Source organism: Urocitellus parryii, chromosome 11 (assembly GCF_045843805.1).
Source record: "Urocitellus parryii isolate mUroPar1 chromosome 11, mUroPar1.hap1, whole genome shotgun sequence".
NCBI classification, from domain to species: Eukaryota; Metazoa; Chordata; class Mammalia; order Rodentia; family Sciuridae; genus Urocitellus; species Urocitellus parryii.
In genome coordinates, this window is record NC_135541.1 from 58,376,827 (window position 1) to 58,393,291 (window position 16,465).

The 16,465-nt window shown below is 33.4% G+C and overlaps 1 protein-coding gene, 1 non-coding gene and 1 pseudogene across 11 annotated transcripts in view; all 3 read right to left on the minus strand.

Moving 5' to 3' along the window:
- The window catches only part of Usp33 (ubiquitin specific peptidase 33), a 51,189-nt gene that overhangs the window by 21,399 nt on the left and 13,325 nt on the right, over positions 1 to 16,465 (minus strand). For 8 of the 10 annotated variants that reach the window (XM_026409215.1, XM_026409208.1, XM_026409179.1 and 5 more), the window contains 9 exons: positions 16,381 to 16,434; positions 15,892 to 15,954; positions 14,205 to 14,357; positions 11,155 to 11,257; positions 9,930 to 9,999; positions 6,952 to 7,065; positions 6,047 to 6,125; positions 4,170 to 4,590; positions 1,302 to 1,442 (listed from right to left, as the gene is read on the minus strand). In XM_026409215.1, the coding sequence (XP_026265000.1) occupies positions 1,302 to 1,442; positions 4,170 to 4,590; positions 6,047 to 6,125; positions 6,952 to 7,065; positions 9,930 to 9,999; positions 11,155 to 11,257; positions 14,205 to 14,357; positions 15,892 to 15,954; positions 16,381 to 16,434 (1,198 nt within the window). Of the gene's footprint in view, positions 1 to 1,301; positions 1,443 to 4,169; positions 4,591 to 6,046; positions 6,126 to 6,951; positions 7,066 to 9,929; positions 10,000 to 10,436; positions 10,509 to 11,154; positions 11,258 to 14,204; positions 14,358 to 15,891; positions 15,955 to 16,380; positions 16,435 to 16,465 lie in introns of those variants that run through there. The other 2 variants (XM_026409199.1, XM_026409232.2) reach the window with 2 other exon arrangements.
- LOC113197206 (large ribosomal subunit protein eL21 pseudogene) lies at positions 7,150 to 7,634 on the minus strand (annotated as a pseudogene).
- Positions 8,564 to 8,666, minus strand: LOC113197830 (U6 spliceosomal RNA). Its single transcript, XR_003302758.1, has one exon. It is a non-coding gene; the product is annotated as a U6 spliceosomal RNA (small nuclear RNA).

Below are 16,465 nucleotides of genomic sequence, written 5' to 3' on the forward strand. Positions count from 1 at the left end.
GTATTTTATACTTGGCCACCACAAATGTACATATGGAAAAATGAAAAGAATTCTGAATTAGCACAGTATTCAAGTCATGTTTTTTCACTGCAAAATGAAGAGTTTAGCCTCATCACTGGGAAATTTACATCTGTTATGAAGGTCAAAAGAAGAGGAAGAGGTTAGAAGTAGAGAAACAAAAGCTAAAGATGAAATAGGAGGCTTCAGTCTCTCCATTTTTATTCCAGAATAATTCTGCTTTTACTTGTTTTTGTTACCAAGTAAAGCTTTATATGAAGAAAGGGTTCAATTATTAAGCTGAGAACCCTTTATATATTTCTGGATACAAGCCCTTTATCAGCTATATAATCTGCAAATATCTCCTCCTAATATTAGCTTTTCTTTCTCCTAACAATGTCCTTTGCCAAGAATTTTTTATTTTTTATGGATTGTGCTTTTGATGTCTTCAAGAATTCTGCCTAAGCCAAGATCATAAAGACTTTCTCCTACGGTTGCTTCTACCATTTTTAAAGTTTCACAGTTTTTAATACTGGAATTCTCAGACATCTTAAGTGGGAATGCAGAATAATAAGGCACTCTGAGAAACAGTTTAGCAGTTTTGCACAATGTTAAGCATAAAATGAAAATAAAATTCACTAACTCAAGTTCTAGATATTTATCCTAGACAAACAAAAGCATGTCCAGACAAAATCCTATACACAAATGTTTACAGCAGCATTATTCATAATTGGCCCAAACTGAAAACGATTCAAAAGTCCCTCAAGGGGTTACTGAATAAACAGTGTATAGTCTTACAATGAAATATAACTCAATAATAAAAAGGAACGAACTTGGACATGCAATAATGCAACTGATTTCTCAAATATATCATGCTAAGTGAATGAATACTGTTTGAAAGTGTACATACTGTATGATTTCATTTCTAGGATGTTCCAGGGAAAAGGAAAACAATAGGAAAAGAGAAGGATGTAGGATGATTACAAAGGAGTAATATGAGGATATTCTTTGGGGTACTAGAATTGTTCTGTAGTCTGTTTTTGAAAACATGTACCTGTGCATGTGCTAAAACTCATCATACTCTACACACACACACACACACACACACATACACACACACACACAATTCAACTGTTAATTTTAAAGAGTATTCCAAACACACAAAGATTTAATCATGGTTGTGTAGATATCTGTCAATATTAGAAGGTCAAATAATATTTCTTAATTAACACTTTAAATTATTAAAATCAGCATTCTAAATTAAAACCCAAAGCAATGGAATTTGAATAAGGGAAACTTTTTACCTTTTTTGTGTGTGGATGCCAATCCTGGCCACAAATTCCCTGATTTAGGAGGGCTTGCTGATAAACGTGGATTAACACCTTCATTTGACGGAAGGCTCTGTGGTGTAGACAGGTCATTCAAATGGACATCAGTGACATATTCTGTAATATTTAAAATTTATATTTTACCTTAAATAGTAAAATTATTGCACATGTCCAATGTTGATTTTATACATATGCATATTATATATTTAATTTTTATTTTATTTTTTGGTATAGGAATTGGACTCAAGGATGCTTTAACACTGAGCTATCTCCTCAGCCCTTCTAATGTTTTATTTTGAGACAGGGTCTCACTAAGTTGCCTAGAGCCTAAATTGCTGAGGCTGGCCTCAAATTTGTAATTCTGCCTCAGCCTTCCTAGTCACTGGAATTACAGGCATGTGCCACTGTGTCTAGTCCACATTAATTACATTTAAAGGTTTCTTAGATTGATGTTTTGAATAAAATTCACTTTAACAAATGTCAAGTCAATTATTTGAAAAACAAAATGCTTGTTGAGAAAATAACAGTGCTTTTCTACCTAGGAATCTAATTAATGTTTATAATACATTACTGTTTTGTAAGCATTTCAGGAAGTGAGCAGTGAAAATAAAGCCAAAGAAGATCTTATTTGTCCAAATTTAGTAATTTAAAAAAAAAAAAATCACAAGCTGGGCACAGTGGTGCATGCCTGTAAATCCCAGTAACTCAGGAGACTTGAGGAGAATTCCAAGTTTGAGGCCAACCTCAACAAATTGGCAGGATGCTACCTCAAAATAAAAAAAATACAGAGAGCTAGGGATGCAGTAAGTACCACCATTCCCAAATGAAAGGTTTTTTAAAGTAGGAGAAAAAGAGATTTTCCCCTCCCCCAGGAATAAAATACTAATCAAAATCAGATAAGAAATCCAGGCATAAAATAATCATCATGTCTGTCCTTACTGTGATAAAAGAAAAAACACCTTTTCATTAGGAAAAGATCTTTTTCTCTGATACTAGGGATTCAACCTAGGGACACTTTACTTCTGAGCTACATCCCCAGTCCTTTTTACCTTTCATTTTTAGACAAGATCCTTACTACATCGCCCAGGCTGGTCTCAAATTTGCCATCCTCCTACCTCAGCCTTTACAGTGGCTGCAATTACAAATGTGTACCACCACACTGGCCTCAGGAAAGATCTTTTGTAGAACCAAATTACAAAATCAATCAAGAAAACACCAGTTCCATGACCACTATTTGATAGTTTGTTGTTGGATTCCTAGTTCCTAATGCATATTCCAAAGTAAGGAACTATGCTCAATGAATACTTGAATGAAAATTTAAAAAGGAATTGTTGATAAGAGACCCTGAGATGGAATGCCCACAGGGATTTTTCCAGACAGTATAAATTAATTTTTCATATAGGCATTTCTCAATATGTCAATCATGATTCATCAGACTGTATAATATTGGGGGTAAAAGATTCACTCTAGGACTTTCTATAGGAAAATCAATTAATGTGATCTAGGTTAGGAGTTGGCAAGATTTTCCTGTAAATGGACAGATAAAAAATATTTTAGGTTTTGCATACCATATGGTCTTCGTCACATTTTTTCATCAAGGCTTTAAAATACATAAATAATCAGGGCTGGGGTTATGGCTCAGTGGCAGAGCACTTGCCTCACACACGTGAGGCACGGGGTTTGATCCTCAGCACCACATAAAAACAAATAAACAAAATAAAAATATTACACTCATATATAACTAAAAAAAATTTTAGAAAGTATGTAAATAATCAAACCCCAATTTAAGTCTTTACCTAGTTACTGTACAAAAGAAAAAACCTATTACTAAGCAATAAAGTACACTATGTCCTTCAATTAGCTTATTAGGGCTTCTGACAAGAAAGGGCTAGACAGCAGTACAGGCCGTCTTTAAGAACTGAAATTTCGTACATTTATTGACTAAACAACTTCTACACAAGGTCAATATAATTAAAGAGGATAATACTCCTAATTTTACTGACTAGAAGGTATACATAATATACACAGGAGAACCCTAAGTCTTCTTAAGGCTAAGGAGAGAGAAAGAGGGGAAAGAGAGAGAGAGAGATGAATGTAATATGCAAAGCAATTTAACTATCATCTGGCTACTTGCTCCTTCTCAAAGGAATACTGAGCAATATTATAGCATGATTTCTTGTAACAGGGTTCACTGAACTGCTACACTAAAACATATCTGATATGACATCAATGACAGCAATCTGAAACTAATAGTGTCTATAACTAGAGAATTGTAATTTGGGTTATTTGGCATTTTCCCAGTGTCTCAACAGAATTTGCTGTGGATATAGCTTAGTGGTAGAGCACTTGCTTACCATATATGAAAGCCCAGAGTTTGATCTCCAACATGGCAACAAAAAAGAAAAAAAGAAAAGCTTATACCAAACTCTGAGGAGCCCAATTTTCTACTAGACTTCTGATGAATCTTTATTTCAAAACAAATATGACTAATTTCTTTTATGGTACTGGAGCTACATTACGAATTCTTCCTATTTTTTACTTTGAGATAGGATCTCCCTATGTTGCTTGGGCTGGCCTGAAACTTGCAATTCTCCCTCAGCTTCCCAAGTAGCTGAGATTACTGGTATGTGCTGCTATGCCCAGTAAGATGACATTCTTACACTATTAAATAACCCACAAAATTCCTCTTATCCTCAGGTGCCATAATTTTGTGACTTTAAATTAAAGCTCACATGCAAATATCACTAAATTAAGTCTACTAATTAGAAAATAACAATTACTTAAGCACTCATTGTCTACAAATGAAATACTATCATTTTCATGATCAAATTATTAAATTATCACCTGAAGTTCTGCCATGTATTTGCACTTTGACAGTTTCCTGGTTGTTCAAGTCGAGTGTTTCAGACACAGAGTCTCTATCTTTATCTAATTCTCCTTCAGAATTTACTTTATTAATCTTATTGCACATCTTCTCTTTTTGCCAATCTTTTGACATTTCTGAATTGTTCTCATCATCCTGAATTAACATTGTTGTTTCATTATTATCTTCAGAAAAGCCATTTCTGGAGCCATTTTCATTTTCTGTTTTATCACTGCTGCTACAAGATTCACAAGACTGAAAATCTACATCTGACTGGCTCTTTTCTTCTTCCATGGTCTCCTCAGTAGTTATGGTTTGAGGATCTTCCTCTACTTCCATGACCTGCTCTTTCAGTTCTTCATGAAGCAGATCCATTAAACATCGAAGGAATTCCTGAGCATCCTAATATATCAACAAGGTAGTTACAACTTTACTATGTGTATATAGGAACTTAAAGGAAAATATACAACATAGGTTTTAAATATAGAACATTAAATTAAGGAAATAACAATTTGTGTAGAATGGCAATAGAGAGATGGAAAACACTAAGTTCTAAAAAGTTATATAAATAAAACAGAAGTTTCAATAAACTAAAAATGATCTGGATGTCAGCTTTTATTAGTGCTGCTATTAATAAACCATAGAAAATGACATAGAAAACATGTGATAATCAGAATTCCTCATGTGATAATCAGAATTCAGATAGATATACTAAACATGAATATTATATAAGTTTGGCTTAAGCTTTATCCAATATTGTACTGTATCTCCTTGATCAACTGAAGTGCTTATTGGACCCTAACTCACAGCACCAAATTATAATCATTGGTGTCCCAGAAATCTGCATGAGAAAAAATGAACAGAGGATGCTAGGGGTGTAGTTCAGAAGTAGAGTGCTTACCTAACATGTGTGAGACCCTGAGCTTGATCCCCATCATCACACACACACCAAAAAAAATTAGTAAAAAGAATGATAGTAATAAAAAATAAAGTGTGAGGACCATGTATAAATATTAAGGATATTATTAAAAACTACAATTGAAACTGCCACATGATAACAATCAAAAAAAAGACCAGTCAATGAAATGAATTACAAAGCCCAGAGACAGCTAAAGGGATGTATCCATAGCTCCGTGGTAGAGAACTTATCTAGCATGTACAGCAACACCACACAAAGACCAGAAACAGACCCTGACATATATTAATATAAGCATGAAAAAATTAACAAAGAAATTTTTAATCAGATAGGAATTCTTTCATTTATACAATTTGGTACAATTTTTTAGCTGTTTGAAAAAAATAAAAATATGGGCTGGGGATGTGGCTCAAGCGGTAGGGCGCTCGCCTGGCATGCGTGCGGCCCGGGTTCGATCCTCAGCACCACATACCAACAAAGATGTTGTGTCCGTCGAGAACTAAAAAATAAATATTAAAAATTCTCTCTCTCTCTCTCTCTCCTCTCTCACTCTCTCTTTTAAAAAAAAGTAATAAAAAAATAAAAATAAAATTTGGATCATATTGCAATATAAAGCAAGTGCCTCGTGTAATGAATCATAAAAGGATAAAATATTGAAAATGTATCTGCTCTCTGGATGTGGAACTTGAAACTAGAAGCACTTAGAAGAAATACACATTTACCCACACTCAAAGTTTCTAGAAAAATATACACATATCACAAAACTGAAAATTGTAAAAATATAAACAATAAACATGATAAAGGGTTACTATTCTTGGCAAATACAGACACAAGGAGCAATAACCAAAAAAAAAAAAAAAAAGACAAATAAAAAAAGCATAATAGCCTTTTCCAAACTTATTAAGGATTATGAAAATTATGAATGAAAAGCAATAGACTTACCTGTTGAGAATACCCCCGAAAAGTTGGATTTACAGTTTTAATTCCTTGAAATAGATTAGTAGGCACAACAGATCCTGGCCTGAGGAAGAAATCATTTTGAAAAAGAAATTTTTAATTTTTACTTTAGAAATTAAAAATCAAGAACTCAAACTGATAAACTGAAAAGTGTTTTTAATGTTTTAAAAAAACTCATTCAAAACTATCCAGCATTATGTTCCACAGGCTCATCAAAACATTTTATCACTGATATTTTAAGTGACATTGTACTGCTCTTTTCTCAATTAAGTGATCATATTTCTTTTTTTATCATATTTCACTGTATTTTTCAAAAATGCAATTTTCTGAGTAGTTCTAAAACAAAATTAACATATTACAGCAAATATTATTGCCCTATAACTAAACTTTAGAACAAACTGACACATTCAGGGAGACATCCATAAAGGTGTGGTAGTGCATGCCTGCAATCCCAGCAATTCAGGAGGCTAAGGCAGGAGAATCACAAGTTCAAGGCCAGCCTTAGAAACCTACTGAGACTCTAAAAATAAAAAAGAACTGAGGAAGCAGCTCCATGGTAAAGCACCCCTGAGTTCAATCCCTAGTACTGATAAATAAAGATATCCATGGTCTGATTTTGGCATTGTGAGACTGCTACTCCTGCATTATACCTCACAAATTTTGGTAATAGCAGTATTAGCAGTTCAGCACTCCAGATGCTTCTAAACTTTTAAACTGAACACTCCTTTATTTGGGTGTTAAGTTTCAAATGTAACATGCCTGAAACTTAACTGAACTGCCATGAATGTCTATCTTCTACTTTTTCCCACTCCAAAAAATAGGCCTGCATCCTTTTAATATTTATAATACTCATTTAGAAATATAATAAGAAAAATAAATAAAGTACATACCTGCTCTTATGCCACAATTCTGTCATTAGTTTGAGATAACTTTTACAAATGGCTGGTTTCTTATCTGTTCTAGCTAGTCCGCCACAATCAAGAAAAAACTGTGTCAAAGGTGGGCTAATTAAAAAAAGAGAAAGGTTAGAGTGGAATCAAGCTTTTCTTTTTTAACAATCCAAAGGTATTTTAATTTTTTTGTAACTATTATGCCACGAATTCCTAGGAAACAGGTTCTAGCAGTTCAGACTCCTTTCTACTAGTTCTCACAAAGCATGCTTCTCTAGGTGCAGAAGATTGGCACATCTGCTGAACTCAGGTACCTTCTCTTTGGCTTCCTTCTTTTTCTGATCATTTTCTTTTACATTTCAGGAAGCTGTCTCAGCTCTTAAGAGTGCTTAAAATTCTCAATATGCATACTAATTTCCTTGGCAAGAATCTTGCCTTTAACTTGCTTGTTTTATACAATGCCAATAGCACACTGGATAACACTGTAGACTCTGATAGTTTTGCCATGGTAACATCTGTGGGGCATTCCTTTTTGAATAGTACCCCTGCCTTTAATGTCTACATTATCACCTTTATAAGTTCATGGACATGATCAAAAGAACAATTCCAAGTGTTCTAAAAGACCTAAAGAACATATACTGTGTGCCTTTCCTCTTGTCCTTTGTGTTTGTAATTTTGATGAGTTACTGGAAGATTGCAGACCTGGCTGAAAACAGAATCAAATTACTGATTAATTTTTGGTCATTTAATGAATTGATAGCACATATATCCCTATATTGATTATTTCCTTTTATGGAACTCAACCCATTCAAATCAGATTTAGCTCAACCATATCATTCCTCCATGCTGCCAGATCCAGTTAATGCCCTTTCAGTTCTCTCTCAGTAACATCTATCATAGGTAACTACCCTTCATTCTTAAACAAACCTTCTCTTGACCACTGTAATTCTCTTTACCTCTCAGACAACTCCTTTTCTCATTTTATTTGTTCTTTCTGCTCTCAGGCATAAAAATATTTTTAGTATATATAAAGGATGCTATAATTTTTCTTTCCTAAATATACTCTTATTCTTGGACAATCTGAAATTCCCACCCATACTCCAGTGATGGTCATATTTATATAAAGTCAACCAACTTATCTAAACTCCATTTATAGCAAATGCTCAAAATGATGACTGTTACCATTTCAAATTTAACATGCTTGAAATTTAACTTTCAAGTCAATCTCTTCCTTCTCCTTCTACATTCTAGTATGTGGTACTGTTACATGTTGATGATGTTGATGACTCAAGTTAACAATCTTTTATGAGTTTGATTAGCTTCTATGATTCTATTCAGTTACAGGAAATTGGAAAAGGACCAGATCCAGACCTGCAATAAATTGACCACCCTATGAAGACATCTGGATAGCCAGTAAATTATCCTTTGCAACATTGTAATTTTATCATCCATATCTTTCCCAATGAAATCGAAGAAGATGCAAAGTAAATTTGTGGAATTGGTATTGTGCAGTAATCAACAAAAGATCTAGAGCAACAAATGTACACACAAAAATCCCAGATTCTGAATTCTACTCTAACATTTACTATAGGCTGGTAATCTTTTTTTTTTTTTTAATATGGAACACTTCATGAATTTGTGTATCACCCTTGCACAGGGGCCATGTTAATCTTCTCTGTACTGTTCCAATTTTAGTATACATACTGGTTATGCACGCACACTAATGAGCTGACAACCATGGCAAAATTATTTAACCTCTGTGGTACACTTTCTTATGAGTATTAAAAAAAAAAACATCAACCTACAATCCTTTCATCATATAATTACATTATTAACCTTACAGTCTCCTCCCTTTGTCTACTGACTCTAATCAAACCATACCAATCAATCATTATAAGAATGTCTCTAAATCATCCACTCTTTTCTTACCACCCTAGATGGTGCAAGCCACCACAATTTCTTGCCTAAATCACTACCGTTTCCTAGCTGGTCTTCCAAATTCCATTCTCTTCCCCCTCCAATCCACATGGCAATCATTCTAAAATGTAAACTGGATTATTTAGCTATCCACTGTAAAAATTCTCCAATTGTTTTACTTCACTAAGCATAAGACCTAAATCCTTCATGTGGTCTATGTTACCTGGACCCATGCTATTTACCCCCACGATTATCATACTCCTATCACAAATTTTCTTCCAGTTCCTCAAAAGTGTCAAGGCTGCTTACCAAATATTCATCTTTCTGTGCTGAATGTTCTCCCTACCCTTTATACAACCAGCTCATACTCATTCTTCAAGTTCCAGACTAAATCTCACTTCATCAAAGAGGTATTCTCTGATTATTTAATAAAAATTATTACTTTTTATTTCATTGGGTTATGGAACATAATGTAATTGGAACATAAGAGAACTAACAGTAAAGTTAGTTTACTATTAAAAACTACTAAAAACGAGATTACTCTGGGAAGAAATATACTTATGTTTAGTCTCCAATCACTATTCTAAAATTCAATCCAGTACAACGTCAAAATCAATGATTATGAATTCTGGTCCTTACTTAATACCTCTACATCTAAGAGTAATAACTGCCCTTTCTACTTTGTATGATTTAGAAAAAAAATTTTTTGAATGCTTTGTTAGTGAGGTTTCCACTTCTAGGGAAAAAACATATTTTCATAGGATTTCTAAACTAAAAGTGATCTGAGGAATTAATTACTTCAAGCTCTTTATTTTCTATATGTTAAAAAAAAAAAAAAAAACTGCCTATAGTCTATGCCAGGACCAAAAGTGTTGGAAAACTATAGACATGCAGACAGTTACTCCATTTGAACAACAATGGATTGTGTTCTAACCCAGATCTTTGCCTACTCTATTTTGGGAGTTAGTCTACTATTGCAATAGCATGGTTTTCTGCTCAAAGAGTAACTTTTTAAAACTACACACGCACACACACACAAAAAAAATTAAGTTATTTCTTACCAGTTAGAAAGAGCCTGCAAAGCTGCATTCATATAACAAGTATTTCCAATATTTTTCAAACCTGTAAGACCTATTGGGAAAAAATATAAAGTCCTCATTTAAAAACACAAAAGATACTCAATTAGTCATCAAAACAGTTTGATGACAATGCAAAAAACTCATGTAATGAGAAACAATAAAAATCTTTTTTCTCTCCATTTCCATGTGTAACACTAAAGCAGTATTTGTTAGCTTGAGCCATAAAAAACTGCCAAAGTTCAAACTACACAACATCAATTTCCTGTGGTTCAAGCCAAGACAATAAAGCAGACATTGGACAAATTTCTCTCTTCCATGTATCTTCAAGTTCACAGTAGGCAGCAGAATGGTGAGCATAGCTGCCTTCCATTTACACTCAAGTTCACTTACATTACTTTATCACATTATTAAAAGATGAAACAGAGATGCAGGATGAAGCTCAGTGCACATGCTAGGCAAACGCTATGTCACTAAAACTACATTTCTTACCTGGAAATTTAAACTTCTAAGAATCTCTAAAACACAGCTGAATTAGTAACAGTTGTCAACAGTATCCAATAAAATAATACTGTGGGCTGAATTAATGGATTAAAACAGACGTATATGAAATATATATTATTTCTAGTAATGTTAAACTTATAACAAAGTGTTAATCCCCATTTTATTATTTTAACATATACTAAATATACACCTAAAAACAATTATAAAATAGAAAATTTGAAGATTTTACCATGAGCTATAGACCTAAAAGAACACAAAAAACGTGAGACTTATTCTCATGTAGGGGTTGAAGTAAGGGAGTGAGGGGGGCAAAGGTCTATCATAATCACCTCGTTTTCCAAATGAATGTTGTCCCTTAGAAGTTCTAACGGGATACATGAATATTTCCCCACCAACTAACAGATTAAAAATTTAAAAATGGGTTGAGAACTACTGTTCAAATAGATATCAAAAGGCACATTAGCAAAAGGTCATAAGGCCCAACTGTAAAAGAGTCATTAGGATCCCAGCTTTGGTAAAGTGATTCCAGAGAAACCAAAAGTTTGCTTTATTTCCAAATAAATAATAGAACATGTTTCTGAACTCTCTTTTTGTAATTATCTCCATTCCCACAACCTCTAAATGTTGAAATTTTCACATTACATATTTTCCTTAAGTAACAAGCAGCCAAACAAAAAAGGGGTGTTACACGGGAGAATTATGTTACCTCTTGCCTTAAGTTCATCTTCTTCTTCCACTTCTATATCCAGATCATCAAATACAGCAACCAGAGGAGTTTTCAGTGTTGTGTTACTAGGTATTTTAAAATCCTTATAGCAAAAAGATATAGCAAACTTGAATAAATGCTTAGGGTAAAAAAAAAAACTTTAATTTTAACTTATACAATTACTAGTAGATGTTATTTTAATAGAACCCTAAGAATTTGCAGTATTAGCAATTATTCTAAAATTGACATTTAATTTTGAAGGAAATACACATCTATGCTAATTAATAGCATATCATCTTGGTTTTATTAATATTTGAACTTATATAAAAAGTTACCTTTTATAACTGACTTTCCTAAATTTAAACTCAATAATTGAGTAATATCATATCTCAATTAAAATAAGACCTCCAAAACGTACTATCCTACATTGTCTTTTCAGATCTTTCTAACTTTGCAAGAAAAAGGTGCAAAATTTTTCATCATAACAAATCAACATTTGTAGATTTCAAATATATTTTTTCTTAATATATATTACTATACTTAGCTTGCACACTCTTATGCTTATTAGTCAAAAAAGTATTTAAATAAAAAAATTCCAACATTATTTCCCAAGAATTGGCTTAACTCAGACATTGCAAGTGATGACCTGTTGGCCAAATGCTAGCCTACAGTTAAAAAGAAAGACCCCCCCCAAAAAAAGAAAGAAAATTTGAGCTAAAGTTTAAAATATCAGGAAAGTGCACATAAAGAACAGAATTTTCAATCTGTCTTTTAACATCATAAGATCAAGGCACACTGAACTCATTCAACAACAATCAAATAGAGGACAGGACTACCATAATGCATTTAGCATGTACTCTGGATCTCCAACTTAAAAGCCTTATCACATCTTCCCAATGCAGGCATATGTACTTATACCCACCCACTTATACCTTTACTTTCCTTTCTGGTATCTATAGATACTGAAAATTTGAATAGGTTTCATATTTTCGCTTGTATTTATAAAATAATTGTTTTATAAAAATGGTACATGTTCACTTCAATCTGAAAAAATCTTAATGACATTTGCAAGGTTTCCAATGTTTTGTTATCAATACTTAAGTGAACAGAATTCAAACAGCCTATAAATTCTGCACTTCTAAAGAAGTTTATAAAAATAACTTTTCTTCTGAATAATAAAATATTCCAATTCATCAGGAAGCTGTATGAAATTAAGTATCAGTACACTTATTCTACCAGATTCAAAATTCATTAGAATTTTCAATCTTAATCTATTTTGGCAGAAATGGGAACAGATTGGCTGGGGTTGTGGCTCAGCAGTAGAGCGCTCACCTAGCACATGCAAGGCCCTGGGTTCAATCCTCTGCACCACATAAAAATAAATAAATAAAAAGGTATTGATCCAATACAACTAAAAAATAAAAAAAGAAATGGGAACAAATATCTTATTTAATTTACTTTTAGTAAGTAATGCTAATAATAATTTTGGTTTTATAAACTGTGATCAGTTTCTTACATGATTAAAATTTTAGTCAGCACATCACATCACACTTTTGTTAATAATGTAAGAATCAAAAAAACTTATTTTCGGGGCTGGGGAAGTGGCTCAAGCGGTAACGCGCTTGCCTGGCATGCGCGGGGAGCTGGGTTCAATCCTCAGCACCACATACAAATAAAATAAAGAAGTTATGTCCACCGAAAACTGAAAAATAAATATTAAAAAATATTCCCTCTTTCTCTTTAAAAAAAACTATTTTCAAAGTATTAAAGCTTTTGAAATATATTAAATACTTGTGAATAATAAGTAGGTACTTGCGGAAGAAATAGTAATGGTGATAATTTATTGGAACCATTCAATGTCAATCTGGCAATGCAACAAACATTCCCTGTCTAAAATCTACTTATCTTAGTTATAGTGTGTAAGGCAAGCAATTTACTGTCACAAATATCAAGCATCAAAATGTGATACAAAGATACAACAGAAAAATCTGAGTTGGCATCTAGATCAAATTTAGAACCAGGCATGGCAGCGCACTCCTGTAATACCAGAAACTCAGGAGGCTGAGACAGCAGAATGGCAAGTTTGAGGCCAGCCTCAGCAAATGAGCAAGGCCCTCAGCAACTTAATGAGACTCTGTCTCAAAAAAATAATAATTAAATGGGCTGGGGATGTGGCTCAGTGGTAAAATACCCCTTGGTTAAATCCTAGTACCACACACACATAAAGAAAGGAACCAAATACAAATGCAACATAACTTTTACAATACACATAAGGAAAAAGAAGCCTCAGGGTTAATCAAATCTAATCAAATGATAATCAGAATAAGTTCGCAGTTAACTGTTATAATTTCCTTTTTCTTATTTTTATATGACTGGAAATTATGAAAATTAGGTGATCAATCTTCGTAAGTCTATACATGTACTCTAAGTCTCTTGATCCAAAGGGAGAAAAATCTCTAATTTAAGACATACTATATTTCATTATATTCTATCTAGTTTTCAGAAATTAGTAAAAAGTTCACAGTAATAAAAATGGAGGTAGAGAGGGGAGGGAATAAGGAAAAGGGAACTGAATTAGTACCTTCCATTCTCTAGCAAAGAAGGCCTACCATCCTACAATCAGGTTTGCTAGAAATAAAATAAATACTTAAATCATTTTCTTTTCAGATCATTAGGTACTTTTCCATCTTATTTGTTTTTAATCAATACTTTCCTTTTTCCCCATATTTTTCATTGGTATTTTATTTTGAGATAAGGTCTAAGTTGCCCTAGCAGGCCACAAACTTACAATCCTCCTGCCTCAGCCTCCTGAACAGCTGAAGTAATAGGCGTGTGCACCATGCCTGGCCTGCTTTTCCATCTTCTCACAGGTGGGTTTCAATCTCATCTTTATCTATCACTCTATACTCCTCCCAAAAAGGAAAAGTGACACATTGCGACATTTTTAGAATATGAGTAGGTTAGGAAGGCTTCCTTTTCAAATTTCAACCACATGAAAATTTTTGAAACTGCTAACTATTTGATATCTTAACTAAATGGGTTTAAATTACCTGGACACTGTTTTCCTGTGTTTGCTGAGGTTGTCTTACATGAGGCAATGAAGGCTGAGTTCCTAATTTTCTATCCAAAAATACTTCTTTGCTGCAAGCATAACACCAGACTCGAAGAGTGGTGAGGTTCACAGTTAGATAATGCTTTGTCTCCTGTATAATTTCACAGGAGAGGGAGAAGAGGAACCACAATTAGATATACTTGAAAATATTTCTTCAAAAGATCACAGAAGATAAACTGCTGGCCTTTGATGATTTGTGATATACCCAAAAGAGCTAATCTAGAAACTCAAAAAAACTGTTCTTCCAATAAACTGCTAAAGCATAGTGAATAGTAACAATACCTAAGTCCACTAGAAGTTACTCTATAACCCATTTCCCCCCACTATTCATTATATAAAGATAAATGGGAAAATGTAAAAGTATAAGACTACTCTGCAGTCAGCAAGTAAGTAGAATATAAGAAATAATGAAACTGGGGATGCAGCTCAGTGATAAAAACACATTTGAGGCTCTGGTTCAATACGCAGCACTGCCCCCCGCCCCCCTCCAAAAACAAAAGGGAAAGAAGGAGAAAAAAATGATAGACAATAGCAAGTAACTATTCTAGGAACTGAGAACAGCAAAAAAACAAAACTAACATGAATCAAAGCACACAACAGCAAAACAGCTCAAGCAATAGGGAATATGAGACCTTGAATAAATAAAACTCCAGTCTTTCTCAAGTTAAATTCTGCAAAAGAATTTTAGCCCTGCCTGCAGAAAATGATGTGAGTGACTAATTTCTTGTTCTCCCAAGGCACACATAGCAAGTACCATTCTAGCTTCACAGAAGCAAATTATGTATAATGATGCCTTGCAGTTCTGAGTATTTCGGCTTAATTAATTCTCTTGAGACTTACTTTGTTCATCTTAAGACACAGTTTGTTTGAGAAACTTGTAGTTTAGAATGTGAAATCTACCTAATACTATAAAAGATGCATGCCAGGGCTGGAGATGAGGCTCAGCGGTAGAATGTTTGCCTAGCATGTGCAAGGACCTGGGTTCAATCCCCAACACCACCAAAAAAAAAAAAAAAACCAAACATGTTAATAATTGAAAGATGCATGCCAGAGTTACACGGGAAGCACCAAACAGAGCAAAACAAAGACGACACCAGTTAGGTGACAGGAAAAGGCAATACAATATGAATCAAAATATAAAGCTAGCTAGACCATGTCATGTACTTACATATTGCTCTGATTTCAAAATCCATAACCTCCTAATATTCCAGCCATGAGTATTAAGGCACCTCAATATACCTGGATGCATACTTAAATAAGTATTCTCTGAATTATAGGTTCATTCTAATATTGGTCTTCTTTGCAATTCCCCTCCCTACTTACCAAGATACTTTTACTCATTAAAAAAAAAAACTTGAATTATGACTTGAATTAATAATGCTCTATTGACTTTTTCTTTCTTTCAGCCATCTTAAAAATTGTCTCAAAAAGCTTATGGGTATTGCTCAATAGTACAGTGGTAGAGCACAACAAGCTCAGAATATGCAAGGTCCCAGGTTCAATCCCCAGCACGCGTGCATGCACGCGCGTGTCCACACACACACACACACACACGTTTACATTCTACACTGTCTCAAAACAAGTTTTTTTTTTAAGTTTTGTATTAAAATATATTATATACATACCTGAGAATGTATGGTGCTGTGATCTACTTGTGTTTCACCACAGCCAACATATGAACATCTATTCTATAAACAATCATATAAGAAGGAAAATATTTTATAACATGAGAATGTATAATAGCATTAAAACCATATTTACAACCAGATCTTAATTACATGTTTTAATGATTACTTTTCATAGTAATTTAACTTAAAGGTACCAGGTACAAAATGAAACCAGAATATATATATCTCTAAGTTGAAAATTACGTCACCTCTAATAAAAAGCAAGCATAAAATATCTCAATGACTAAAAACTCTGTAAGAGCCTTCTAAGTTAAAATTCTTCCAAAATTTGAAGTTTAGTATTTTGTTATCAAACAGTGATGTCTAAAACTATGCTCATTTATGAAATTCTAAAGTGTCAAAATTTTTTTTGGTTATCATATTCAGATCTACATTTATACTATCAAAATTTTCAAGAAAAAAAAATATATATATACATACACATACCTCCAGGCATGCCCAAAGATTTGGTCCTCTGACTTTACAATCCTGACAAGTACCCTAATGAAAGGAAATTTAAAAAGACAATATT